At 42.4% G+C, this 12704-nt stretch overlaps 1 protein-coding gene across 1 annotated transcript; it reads right to left on the bottom strand.

The window, feature by feature from the left end:
- Window positions 1-1237: 1237 nt before the first annotated feature.
- LOC115225391 (mitochondrial import receptor subunit TOM22 homolog) lies at window positions 1238-7867 on the bottom strand. Its single transcript, XM_029796347.2, has 3 exons — window positions 7717-7867; window positions 4736-4975; window positions 1238-1489 (listed from the first exon to the last, which is right to left on the bottom strand). The coding sequence occupies exons 1-3, from the start codon at window positions 7759-7761 to the stop codon at window positions 1406-1408; spliced, it is 369 nt and encodes a 122-aa protein (XP_029652207.1). The 5' UTR covers window positions 7762-7867; the 3' UTR covers window positions 1238-1405.
- Between the last annotated feature and the right edge of the window lie 4837 nt (window positions 7868-12704).

The raw sequence follows: 12704 nt of genomic DNA, 5'->3' as shown, positions 1-12704 counted from the left end.
GTTGGAATTTTTAACGCTTTTTTTCTCTTTACACATACACACACATATAAGAGTACATGTATGTATGAAATAACAAGGGACTTATAGTTGTAGAAACCTCCTGTACTCGAGAACACATATCAAGCCAAGACAAATCAGTCATTCATACACCCAGGCATGTCCTTTGCAGGTGCCAGTGCCTCATAAAATGCACTCTTGGTGGTGCCATGTAAAGAACAACCAGCACACTCTAATGTGGCTGGTGCTAGGAAGGTTATGCAGTTGGAGAAACATGTCAAAGCAGACAATTGGTGTCTGGACAGCTCCTGCCAACTGTCCAACCCATGCCAGCATGGAAAATAGACATTAAACGATGATGAAGATGTCTGAAGATATGTGCGAGTGAGGAGGAAGTGCTTTAAGGGTATCATGGCATTAAGGGTACCTGGTTTTAAGGGTATCATGGCTTTAAGAGTATCATGGCTTTAAGGGCATCATGGATTTAAGGGCATCATGGCTTCAAGGGTATCCTGGTTTTAAGGGTATCATGGCTTTAAGGGTATCCTGGTTTTAAGGGTATCATGGCTTTAAGGGCATCATGGATTTAAGGGCATCATGGATTTAAGGGCATCATGGCTTTATGGGTATCCTGGTTTTAAGGGTATCATGGCTTTAAGGGCATCATGGATTTAAGGGTATCCTGGTTTTAAGGCGTCGTGCTGGCAGAAACGTTAGCACACTGGGTAAAATACTTAGCAGTATTTTGTCTGCCGTTACGCTCTGAGTTCAAATTCCACCGAGGTCGACTTTGCCTTTCATCCTTTCAGGGTCAATAAATTAAGTACCAGTTATGTACTGGGGTCGATATAATCGATTTAATCCGTCTGTCTGTCCTTGTTTGTCTCCTCTGTGTTTAGCCCCTGGTGGATAGTAAAGAAATAGGTATCCTGGTTTTAAGGGTATCATGGCTTGAAGGTTACCTGGCTTTACGAGTACCAAGGCTTTAAGGGTATCCTGGTTTTAAAGGTATTGTGGTTTTAAGGTTATCTGGCTTTAAGGGTATCCTGGCTTTGAGGGTATTGTGGTTTTGAGGGTATCGTGAAAGGCCTGGATGGAGGCCTAACCTTCCAAGTTATTTGGCAAACACTCCAGTGGGAGAGCAAGTGTGTTGGATTGTGCAGACACCATAATTATAGGGAGAAGACAGATTAAAAAAAAGAAAAGAACAGAATATGAATCAACAACAACGAACATCAAATATCTGTGAGAGAAATAATGTTTAATTAAAATAATCTGACAGCCTAAACAATAATAATAATAAATAAATTATATAATAATCATCATCCTAATAATAATAATAATAATAATAATAGAGAATGGTGACTACACATGATGAGTAAGTGACGCAGGGATTCAACCTCTCTCATTAGACTCTTGGTGGTGCACTCCCAACTCCAGGAAGTAACCCAGGTGTGGAACCAGACACAGCAGCATTTGGGCCCAGAAGGATCTGGAAATATAGAATAAAAACAAAGTGAGATAGAGAGAGAGAGAGAGAGTGGGGGAGAGACAGAGGGAGAGAGAGGAGGAGAGACAGAGACAGAAAGAGAGAGACAGACAGAGGGAGAGAGAGGAGAGACAGAGACAGAAAGAGGGAGAGAGATAGACAGACAGACAGAGGAGGGGAGAGAGAGAGAGACAGATAGAGGACGAGAGATAGAGACAGACAGACAGAGGGGGAGAGAGAGGTCTTTGAGCTTTTACTTGTTTCACTCATTAGACTGTGGCCATGCTGGGGCACCACCTTCAATAATTTTTTTAGTCACATGAATTGACCCCAATATTGATTTTTTTCAAACCCTGGTACTTATTCTATTAGTCTCTTTTGCCAAACTGCTAAGTTATGAGAGTAGAAACACACCAATATTGGTGTGTTTATGTCCCTACACTGCAAGAAACCTCTTCTTGTCCCCCTTATCATACTTTAACCTCTCAACATCTAAGATAAAGCCACCGACCCTTATATAATGGGGAAGTAGCTATGTATCTCCCTCACAACAAGACACCTGTTCCTGTCTCTTCTATCATACTTTCTTGCTGGAGAGGAGATACATGGCCACCTCACATTATATAAGGGTGGGTGGCTTTGTGTTAGGTGTTGAGGGGTTAAAGTATGATAGAAGGGACAGGAAGAGGTTTCTTGCTGGAGAGGAGATACATGGCTACCTCACATTATATAAGGGTGGGTGGCTTTGTGTTAGGTGTTGAGAGGTTAAAGTATGATAGAAGGGACAGGAAGAGGTGTCCTGCTGGGGAGGAGATACATGGCTACCTCACATTATATAAGGGTGGGTGGTTTTATGTTAGGTGTTGAGAGGTTAAAGTATGATAGAAGGGACAGGAAGGTGTCCTGCTGGGGAGGAGATACATGGCTACCTCACATTATATAAGGGTGGGTGGTTTTATGTTAGGTGTTGAGAGGTTAAAGTATGATAGAAGGGACAGGAAGGTGTCTTGCTGGGGAGGAGATACATGGCTACCTCACATTATATAAGGGTGGGTGGCTTTGTGTTAGGTGTTGAGAGGTTAAGTATGATAGAAGGGACAGGAAGGTGTCTTGCTGGGGAGGAGATACATGGCTACCTCACATTATATAAGGGTGGGTGGTTTTATGTTAGGTGTTGAGAGGTTAAAGTATGATAGAAGGGACAGGAAGGTGTCTTGCTGGGGAGGAGATACATGGCTACCTCACATTATATAAGGGTGGGTGGTTTTATGTTAGGTGTTGAGAGGTTAAAGTATGATAGAAGGGACAGGAAGGTGTCCTGCTGGGGAGGAGATACATGGCTACCTCACATTATATAAGGGTGGGTGGTTTTATGTTAGGTGTTGAGAGGTTAAAGTATGATAGAAGGGACAGGAAGGTGTCCTGCTGGGGAGGAGATACATGGCTACCTCACATTATATAAGGGTGGGTGGTTTTATGTTAGGTGTTGAGAGGTTAAAGTATGATAGAAGGGACAGGAAGGTGTCCTGCTGGGGAGGAGATACATGGCTACCTCACATTATATAAGGGTGGGTGGCTTTGTGTTAGGTGTTGAGAGGTTAAAGTATGATAGAAGGGACAGGAAGGTGTCTTGCTGGGGAGGAGATACATGGCTACCTCACATTATATAAAGGTAGGTGGCTTTGTGTTAGGTGTTAAGAGGTTAAAGTATGATAGAAGGGACAGGAAGGTGTCCTGCTGGGGAGGAGATACATGGTTACCTCACATTATATAAGGGTGGGTGGCTTTGTGTTAGGTGTTAAGAGGTTAAAGTATGATAGAAGGGACAGGAAGGTGTCCTGCTGGGGAGGAGATACATGGCTACCTCACATTATATAAGGGTGGGTGGTTTTATGTTAGGTGTTGAGAGGTTAAAGTATGATAGAAGGGACAGGAAGGTGTCCTGCTGGGGAGGAGATACATGGCTACCTCACATTATATAAGGGTGGGTGGCTTTGTGTTAGGTGTTGAGAGGTTAAAGTATGATAGAAGGGACAGGAAGGTGTCCTGCTGGGGAGGAGATACATGGCTACCTCACATTATATAAGGGTGGGTGGCTTTGTGTTAGGTGTTGAGAGGTTAAAGTATGATAGAAGGGACAGGAAGGTGTCCTGCTGGGGAGGAGATACATGGCTACCTCACATTATATAAGGGTGGGTGGCTTTGTGTTAGGTGTTGAGAGGTTAAAGTATGATAGAAGGGACAGGAAGGTGTCCTGCTGGGGAGGAGATACATGGTTACCTCACATTATATAAGGGTGGGTGGCTTTGTGTTAGGTGTTGAGAGGTTAAAGTATGATAGAAGGGACAGAAAAGGCGGCAAGCTGGCAGAAACGTTAGCAACCCGGGTGAAATGCTTGGCGGTATTTCGTTTGCCATTACATTCTGAGTTCAAATTCCGCCATGGTTAACTTTGCCTTTCATCCTATCAGGGTCGATGAATTAAGTACCAGTTACGCACTGCAGTCGATGTACTCAACTTAATCCGAAATGATGAAAGGCAAAGTCGATCTCAGTGGAATTTGAACTTAGAACGTAGCAACAGACTAAATACTGCTAAGCAATTCGCCCAGCATGCTAACGATTCTGCCAGCTCACTGCTTTGATAATGATGATGGTGGTGGTGATGTTGATGGAGGTGATAATAATCATAACAATAATCTCTATAAATATAAACGGCAAAATGTCTGTCTGTGTGTGTGTCCTTTATACAAATCCACAATTTTTCAGTTAGAGGGCTCGCACTTTCTATGGTCATTGAAAACCATCCAAGGGTGGTCGTGCACATCTATACATTTACCCAGTCACCCCGCAAAGCCATTAAATATATATATAAACGGCAAAATATCTGTGTGTGTGTCCTTTATACAAATCCACAATTTTTCAGTTAGAGGGCTCGTACTTTCTACGGTCATTCAAAACTGTCCAAGGGTGGTCGTGCACATCTTTACATTTCCCCAGTCACCCTGCAAAGCCATTAAAAAATCAATAGAAGTGACTTTTTTGTGAATTTTCTATCCAAAATCAAATCAAAATGCCTGAAGCTTGATACGCCAATTGAATGCCAGCTAGCTGTATGTGATTGGTCAGAGATTTGGACAGTACTCGTGTGTATGTGCGCACGCACGCAGCTGTATATGCATGCAGTAGCACTGTGTCCCGGCAACGCCGGGTCATAGTGCTAGTAATAATAATAATAATAATAGTTTACCTGTCTTTGTTGTTGAAGTTGCTGCTCTTGTGCTTGAGCCCGTTCGGATTCAAAGAGGGCCGGGAGTACGATGATGGTTGCCGAAGACACGAAGACCCATGCCACCGTCCGAGTGACACTGTACAACATTTTTGCGTAATTGAGCGACAAGCTGCACAACGCACAGGTTGTGGTGCGTAGACTTTGGGGGAACATTTCTGACAGACCGATTATTCTCTCGGCCAAGGTTTCGTCCAACTCCTGGAAACATAAAAAATAACAACAGCAATGATAAAAATGATGATAATAACGGTTTCCAATTTTGGCACAAGGCCAGCAATTTCAGAGAGTGGTTAAGTTGATTACATTGATCCCAGTGGTCCCCTGGGATTATACCTTCACGGACCAACCCCCATACCCTCTGGAAGAAGATGAACTGCAAACTTTATTCTCCAAACTGCTTCACTCTGTATTCTTCTATCTACAATTTTATTCCTTATAAAATTTGAATTTCCCAGTCTAGAACTTTTCATATATCTCACCTTGCCTCTGATGACAGAATACCCAGTGTACAGACATGCTAGCTTATCAGTCGGGATATCCCAGAAACAGCTGTAAGACTCCAAATTCACCTTAATTAAATATTCTAAAGGACTTGAGACACCTGTCTTGCCTTGGATTTTGTTGTCCTTTTTCCTAATATAATATCATCATCATCGTTTAACGTCCGCTTTCCATGCTAGCATGGGTTGGACAGAGTTTCTACAGCTGGATGCCCTTCCTAATGCCAACCACTCCGAGAGTGCAGTGGGTACTTTTTATGTGCCACCGGCATGGGGGCCAGTCAGGCGGCACTGGCAACAACCTCGCTCGAATCTTTTTACAAAGTGCCAGTAAGGCGACGCTGGGTAACGATCATACTCGTATGGTGCTCTTTGCACCCCGCTAGCACGGATGCCAGTCATCAAATTGATTTTGATTTGAATATATATATATATATATATATACACATATATACACATGGGAGGGGGGTGCTGAAAAGTGCAGACGGATCAGTTAATAATGATTTTATTCAACATATTCATCATTCAGATTCACACATTGCAGCGGTCTCTCTTTTACTTGTTTCAGTCATTTGATTGCGGCCATGCTGGAGCACTGCCTTTGTAAGCCTAGTACTAATTCTATCGGTCTCTTTTACCAAACATACCAGCATCAGTTGTCAAACGATGTTGGGCTGGGACAAATTCAGACACACACACATATATATACACATATAACACGTAAAAGCACCATCTGATCGTACCCTCGTCTGGCACGTAAAAAACACCCACTACACTCAGAGTGGTTGGCATTAGGAAGGGCACCCAGCTGTAGAAACACTACCAAATCAGACTAGAGCCTGGTGCAGCCTCCATGGCTTCCAGACCCCAGTCGAACCGTCCAACCCATGCTAGCGTGGAAAACGGACGTTAAATGATGATGATGATATATGATGGGCTTCTTTCAGTTTCCGCCTACCAAATCCACTCACAAGGCTTTGGTCAGCCCGAGGCTATAGTAGAAGACACTTGCCCAAGATGCCACGCAGCGGGACTGAACCCGGAACCATGTGGTTGGTAAGCAAGCAACTTACCACACAGCGCCTATGGTCCTTCAGGTTTACTAAGCCCTGTAAAAGAACTCGGAAGTTAGGGCCTCCAACCAGTACTTTCGCAACACCCTGAAAAACAGGAACCCTTCAGTACACCCGATGTATGTAACCGTAGCAATATATAAACACAAATTATATGGGAGCGTGTATAAAACAGACGGAAATGTGTCTATTTCCGTGTTTCCGTTCTGCTTTTTACACATTACTTCCGAAACGAAACGAATTCATTGAAATAAAAATCAACTCATGCTGGATTGAATGGAAAATCGAAACAGCGCCATTGTGTTTGACGATGGATCGATGGATTTCGAAGAATATGCTTTCAGCTTCAGATAAAAATGATATTCAGTAATTTAGTTGCGGCATTTCACGTTCTGGGCTTCAATCCTACCGAGATCGATTTTGCGTCTTCTCTTTTGGTGGTCGATAAAAATAATGAAATCGATCAATGAGCGGTTTCGATTCGAGGAGTTACAGCGGTTGGATCTGACATTAAACAAAGTCCCAATTTGTGTGTGTTTGCTTGTATATATTCCAGTTAAGTAATGGAAAGAATTTTACATACAAAAATATAAACCTCCACGGGGGAACCTTCGGTATTGGTCTCCAGCGAGTCGTTATTCACCCTCTTTTTCAGCCTAGCCTCTTTACCTATGCCACGAGGGAAGGTTGTGTGGGTGAAAAGTGTTGTGTACCAATACCGAAGGATTTCGGCAATCTTTCGATATAACTCGACAAAATCAAAACACTTAACTTTGGGTATTTCCGTCGAAGCAAATGACAGTTCGATTCTGTTTTTCTGTTTGGAAATTTGCGGATTTTACATACACACATGAAACAGGTAAGAAGAAATATGCTGGTATAATTTCGTTATATCTATACTCCACAACCCACGGAAATACCCCAAGTGAAATGTTTTGATTTTGTCGAGTTATATCGAAAGAATGCCTTCTAATGTGTATTTAAAATCTAGATAAAACATCCCAGATGGGAATGGAATTACAACGGGAGATTAACACTAACTTTATCTTTCAACCTTCGGGGTTGATAAAATATTCCTATAAAATATCCTAAAAGCGAAGGGAATTATAATAAATTATATAAATAATTTTCCTTTCGACCTTTGTTGAAATAAAATAGCAGTGAAATACTACAAAGATATAATATTCTTATAAAATACCCAGGATGTGAAAGGAATTATAACAGAAGCCGGAGACGAAAGACCTCGATCGACCCTGAAGGACAATTTATGGAGGTGTTGGGAGGTTTTTGAGACGATGCCAGCCATCGCATGAATAGATGATGGTGATAAGAATTATAATGAAATAAAGGTGTGAAGAATGCTTACATCGTCGTCCTTGTCTTCTAAGCTCAAGAGGTTTTCATCTGCCATCGTATTTGTCTTGTGTAAGAGAGGAATGAGACACACACGCAGGGGAAGGGCGAAATGACTGGGTCAAAGTTTGAGAGGTCACATCCGGTAATAAAGGGTAAATAACTCTGCTTCACACAAAAGCACAACACGCGATTACAATTAATTAATGAAAATCTTTTTTTATTATTAGCCTGGGACCTGAAATTTGTTGGGAAGGGGACTAATCGAGTACGTGGACCCCACCCACTGCTTGACTGGTACCTATTTAGTCGGCCCTGAAAGAATGAAAGAGAAAGTCGACCTTGGCGAAATTTGAAGACAAGACGTAAAATAGTAAATAATAATAATAATAAACACGTATAACAGGGAAAGTTTTTAGCAGATTTGGGGGTAAATAACATTGAATTTCGGATTTTTATCGTATACCAAAGGGCTAAGGTCAAAAAGGACGAGTCTGATAAGGTCACTTCCGTTACATACAGAAACAAGGTACATAACTTAGGTCGTCTGTTAATATATATTTCTTTACTGCCCACAAGAGGCTAAACATAGAGGGGACAAATAAGGACAAAGGGATTAAGTCGATTACATCGACCCCAATGCGAAACTGGTACTTTATTTATCGACCCCGAAAGGATGAAAGACAAAGTCAACCTCGGCGGAATTTGAACTCAGAACGTAACGACAGACGAAATACCTATTTCTTTACTACCCACAAGGGGCTAAACACAGAGGGGACAAACAAAGACAGGCAAAGGGATTAAGTCGATTACATCGACCCCAGTGCGAAACTTTATTCATCGACCCCGAAAGGATGAAAGGCTAAGTCGACCTCGGGTGGAATTTGAACTCAGAACGTAACGGCAGACGAAATACCTCTAAGCATTTCGCCCAGCGTGCTAACGTTTCTTATTTCTTTATTGCCCACAAGGGACAAGCAAGGATAGATGGGACATAGAGGGGACAAACAAGGACAGACAAACGGACTAAGTCGATTACAACGACCCGAGTGCGTAAATGGTACTTAATTTATCGACCCCGAAAGGATGAAAGGCAAAGTCGACCTCAGCAGAATTTGAACTCAGAACGTAACGGCAGCCGAAATACCGCTAAGCATTTCGCCCGACGTGCTAACGTTTCCACCAGCTCGCAGCCTTGTCGTCTGTTAATATAACGAATTAACTGATGTTCCTGGCCAGGTTTTGGTGTCTAGTTTATGATTTCACTTTTATCTTTCTCTTGTATCAGTCACTGAACTGCGACCATACTGGAGTACTTCCTTGAAGGGGTTTTAGTGGAACAAATCGACTGCAGTACTTATTTTAAAGCCTGATGCTTCATTTATTAGTCTTTATTGCTGAACAGCTAAGTCACGTAGACGTAAGCCAAGACCTGTTATGAAGCGGTGTTGAAGATACACACGCACGCACGCACACATACATACACACACACACACACACACACACACATGAAGCGGTGTCAAAAAGTGCTTAGACTAGCTCATCATCATCATCATCAAGATCATCATCATCGATTAACGTCCGTTTTCCATGCCGGCATGGGTTGGACGGTTTGACTGAGGACTGGTGAGCCAGATGGCTGCACCAGGCTCCAATCTGATCTGGCAAAGTTTCTACAGCTGGATGCCCTTCCTAACGCCAACCACTTTGAGAGTGTAGTTGGTGCTTTTTACGTGCCACTGGCACAAAAACCTGATCTTTTCGGTTTGAACAGCAGTTTTTTTCTATCGGTGTCATATGAAATTGTCACCCATAATTATGACCCTAGTATCGATCTATTGCATTTCAATCTCTTTTAGTGTTAGGATTAGGGGTGGGGGGAAGGGTATCTTTTTTTCTTCAGAAATGTAAATAAACCCAATCTGTTTCTTAAACGAGGGACATATTCATACGGCACAGAATGTTTTTTTTACCTCAATAGACGTCATTGATTGGTTGAAATTGCAGAAATTGAAGAAGAAAACAACAAATATCTTACAAACTATAGAATTTTCTCAATAAAACCAAGAGAAAAAGATGTTTTATAAACACATTCTACCAATATACGAAGTTTAAAAGTGTTTAGTTACCTAGAAATTATGTTAAAAACTGCCGTTCAAAAGGAAAAGATCCCAGGAACCTGTCAGGCAGGCCAGGCAACGATCATGTTTGGATGGTGCTTTTTATGTTTAATAAATAATAACTTACCTAAGTCCTTCGAAATAGTCCCCTTGTACAACAATACACCAATTCCAGCATTCCTGCCACTTTTAGAGTCTGGCCTGGTAGTTGTTTTCTGCAAGCAAATAGAGGACTTACTGTGATTCACTCTGGATCTTGACAGTGGTGTTAAAACGCTGACCTCTGAGCTGCATGTTCAGCTTGGAGAAGAGGTAGAAGTCCACAGGTGTTAAATCTAGTTAATAGGGCAGGTGTGGAAGTGAATTCATGTTGCTTTTGGTGAGAAACTCATGAGTGACAAGATACAGTGTCATCGTGGAGAAGCTAATTCTTCATGCTCCACAGATCCAGTCACTTTCCCCGAATGTTCTCCTTCAAATGCTTCAAAACATCTCAGTAGAACTCTTGATTAATGGTCTGACCCTGGGGGATGAGTTCTCAATTCACAATACCACATTTCCAAGGGGTGATGCTTGTGGCAGGTCTTCCAGGGACATTATTTCACCTTTGAAGTGCTTACACCACACAAAACATTGCATACAACCCATTGCCTCATTGCTGTAAGCTTGCCAAAGCATGCTCAATGTCTCTCTAGCAGACTTCCGAAGTTTAATGCAAAATTTCATGTTGGATCTTTGTTTCTACTTCCTGTCCATGAAAAAATCGCACACAACATACACATGGTCACAAAAACACAAATTTCACAACTTGTGAAGTAATCATCATCATCATCGTTGTCGTTTAACGTCTGCTCTCCCTGCTGGCATGAGTTGGACGGTTTGACTGAGGTCTAGAGAGCCAGCGGCTGTACCAGACTCCAATCTGATCTGGCAAAGTTTCTACAGCTGAATGCCCTTCCTAATACCAACCACTCAGTGAGTGCTTTTTACATGCCATCGGCATAAGGGCCAGTCAGGCAGTACTGGCATCAACCAGGCTTGAATGGTGCTTTTTACATGTCACCAGCATGGGAACCAGTAAGGTGGTACTGTCATTGGCCATGACAATGATTTCATTGACTCAACAGGTCTTCGCAAGCACAGTTTATTGCCCAGTGAATGAAGGATACTCTTAAATGGGCTGGTTTTGCTGCACTGGCATAGGCCATGGTTACAGTCTCACTTGGTTTGCCGGGTCTTCTCAAACACAGCATATCTCCAAAGGTCTCAGCCACTTGTCCTTGCCTCTGTGAAGCCTAACATTGAAAGGTCGTGCTTCACCACCTCCTCGCAGGTCTTCCTGGGTCTATCTCTCCCACAGGTTCCCTCTACTGCTAGGGTTCAACACTTTTTCACACAGCTGTCCTCATCCATGACCATACCAATGCAGTCTTCTCTCTTGCACACCACATCTGATGCTTCTTATGTCCAACATACTCTCTTTTACTTGTTTCAGTCATTTGACTGCAGCCATGCTGGTGCACTGCCTTTAGTTGACCAAATCAACCCCAGGACTTACTCTTTGTAAGCCTAATACTTATTCTATCGGTCTCTTTTGCCGAACTGCTAAGTTACAGAGATGTAAACACACTAGCATCGGTTGTCAAGCGATGTTGGGGGGACAAACACAGACATACAAACACACACACACACACACACACATGTATATATAGATATATACATATATACGACATGCTTCTTTCAGTTTCCGTCTACCAAATCCACTCACAAGGCTTTGGTCGGCCCGGGGCTATAGCAGCAGACACTTGCCCAAGATGCCATGCAGTGGGACTGAACCTGGAACCATGTGGTTGGTTAGCAAGCTACTTACCACACAGCCACTCCTGCACCTATATATAGTTATATGGACTGTGTTCAAAAATAATTGTTTGAATACAATTATTCAAAAAACATTTATTTGAATGGAAAATTGTATGAATGAAAATTGTTGAAAAGGACAATTATACAAAACGTTAATTATTCTAAATTTTATATTTTATTTAAACAAAGATGATTAAATTAAAAATCAATGACACAAATGATATACATTTCGAATAACCATTTTTTGAATAATTGTTTTTCGAATGATTGTTTTCAAACAATTGTCTTTGAACAATTTTCATGATACGTAGGACACTGCTTCAAAGAATTTTTTGTTGAATAAATCAAACCCACTACTTTTTACCGTTTTTCTTAAAACCCAGACTTATTCCAAACTGCTAAGTTACAAAGCACCGGCACCAGTTGTCAAGCAGTGCTTGGGGACAAACACAGACCCCCCCCCACACACACACACACAGTGGACTCTTCCATCAAAGATGATGTATGAGCGTTCAGCTTCTACCGAATGACCTGCACAACTGGGATGAGGTGGTGAAGCATGACCTTCAAAAATTGGGCCTTACCGAGGCAATGACTAGTGACCGGGACATTAGGAAATATGCTGTGCTTGAGAAGACTCGGCAAGCCCAAGTGAGACCATAACCTTGTGGCCTTTACCAAGGGTGTAACCAGCCCACTTATGCATACCTTTCCTTCATTTGACACTAAACTCTGCCCGCAAAGACCTGTTGAGGCAATCGAAATCGAAATCAAAATCAGAATCGATGACTGGCATCCATGCTAGTGGAGTGCTAAGAGCACCATCCGAGCGTGATCGTTGCCAGAACAGCTAACTGGCTTCCATGCTGGTGGCACGTAAAAAGCACCATTCGAGTGTGATCATTATCTGCATTGCCTAACTAGCTCTTGTGCTGGTGGCACGTGAAAAAACATGCAAGCGAGGTCATTGCCAGTGCTGCTGGACTGGTTCCTGTGCTGGTGGCACGTAAAAAGCACCATT

The sequence above is a fragment of the Octopus sinensis genome, linkage group LG27 (assembly GCF_006345805.1).
Source record: "Octopus sinensis linkage group LG27, ASM634580v1, whole genome shotgun sequence".
Classification (NCBI taxonomy): domain Eukaryota; kingdom Metazoa; phylum Mollusca; class Cephalopoda; order Octopoda; family Octopodidae; genus Octopus; species Octopus sinensis.
The sequence above is the reverse complement of the archived record's forward strand: the minus strand, read 5'-3'. Positions and strand labels throughout refer to the sequence as shown.

Bases quoted from the DNA above. Each gene is read 5' to 3' on its own strand.
- LOC115225391 (XM_029796347.2), bottom strand. From the start codon at position 7,761: ATGGCAGATGAAAACCTCTTGAGCTTAGAAGACAAGGACGACGAT. The intron at 4,976-7,716 runs GTAAGCATTCTT...TTATGTTTCCAG, and splicing joins TAGAAGACAAGGACGACGAT to GAGTTGGACGAAACCTTGGC. The intron at 1,490-4,735 runs GTAAACTATTAT...CTATATTTCCAG, and splicing joins AACTTCAACAACAAAGACAG to ATCCTTCTGGGCCCAAATGC.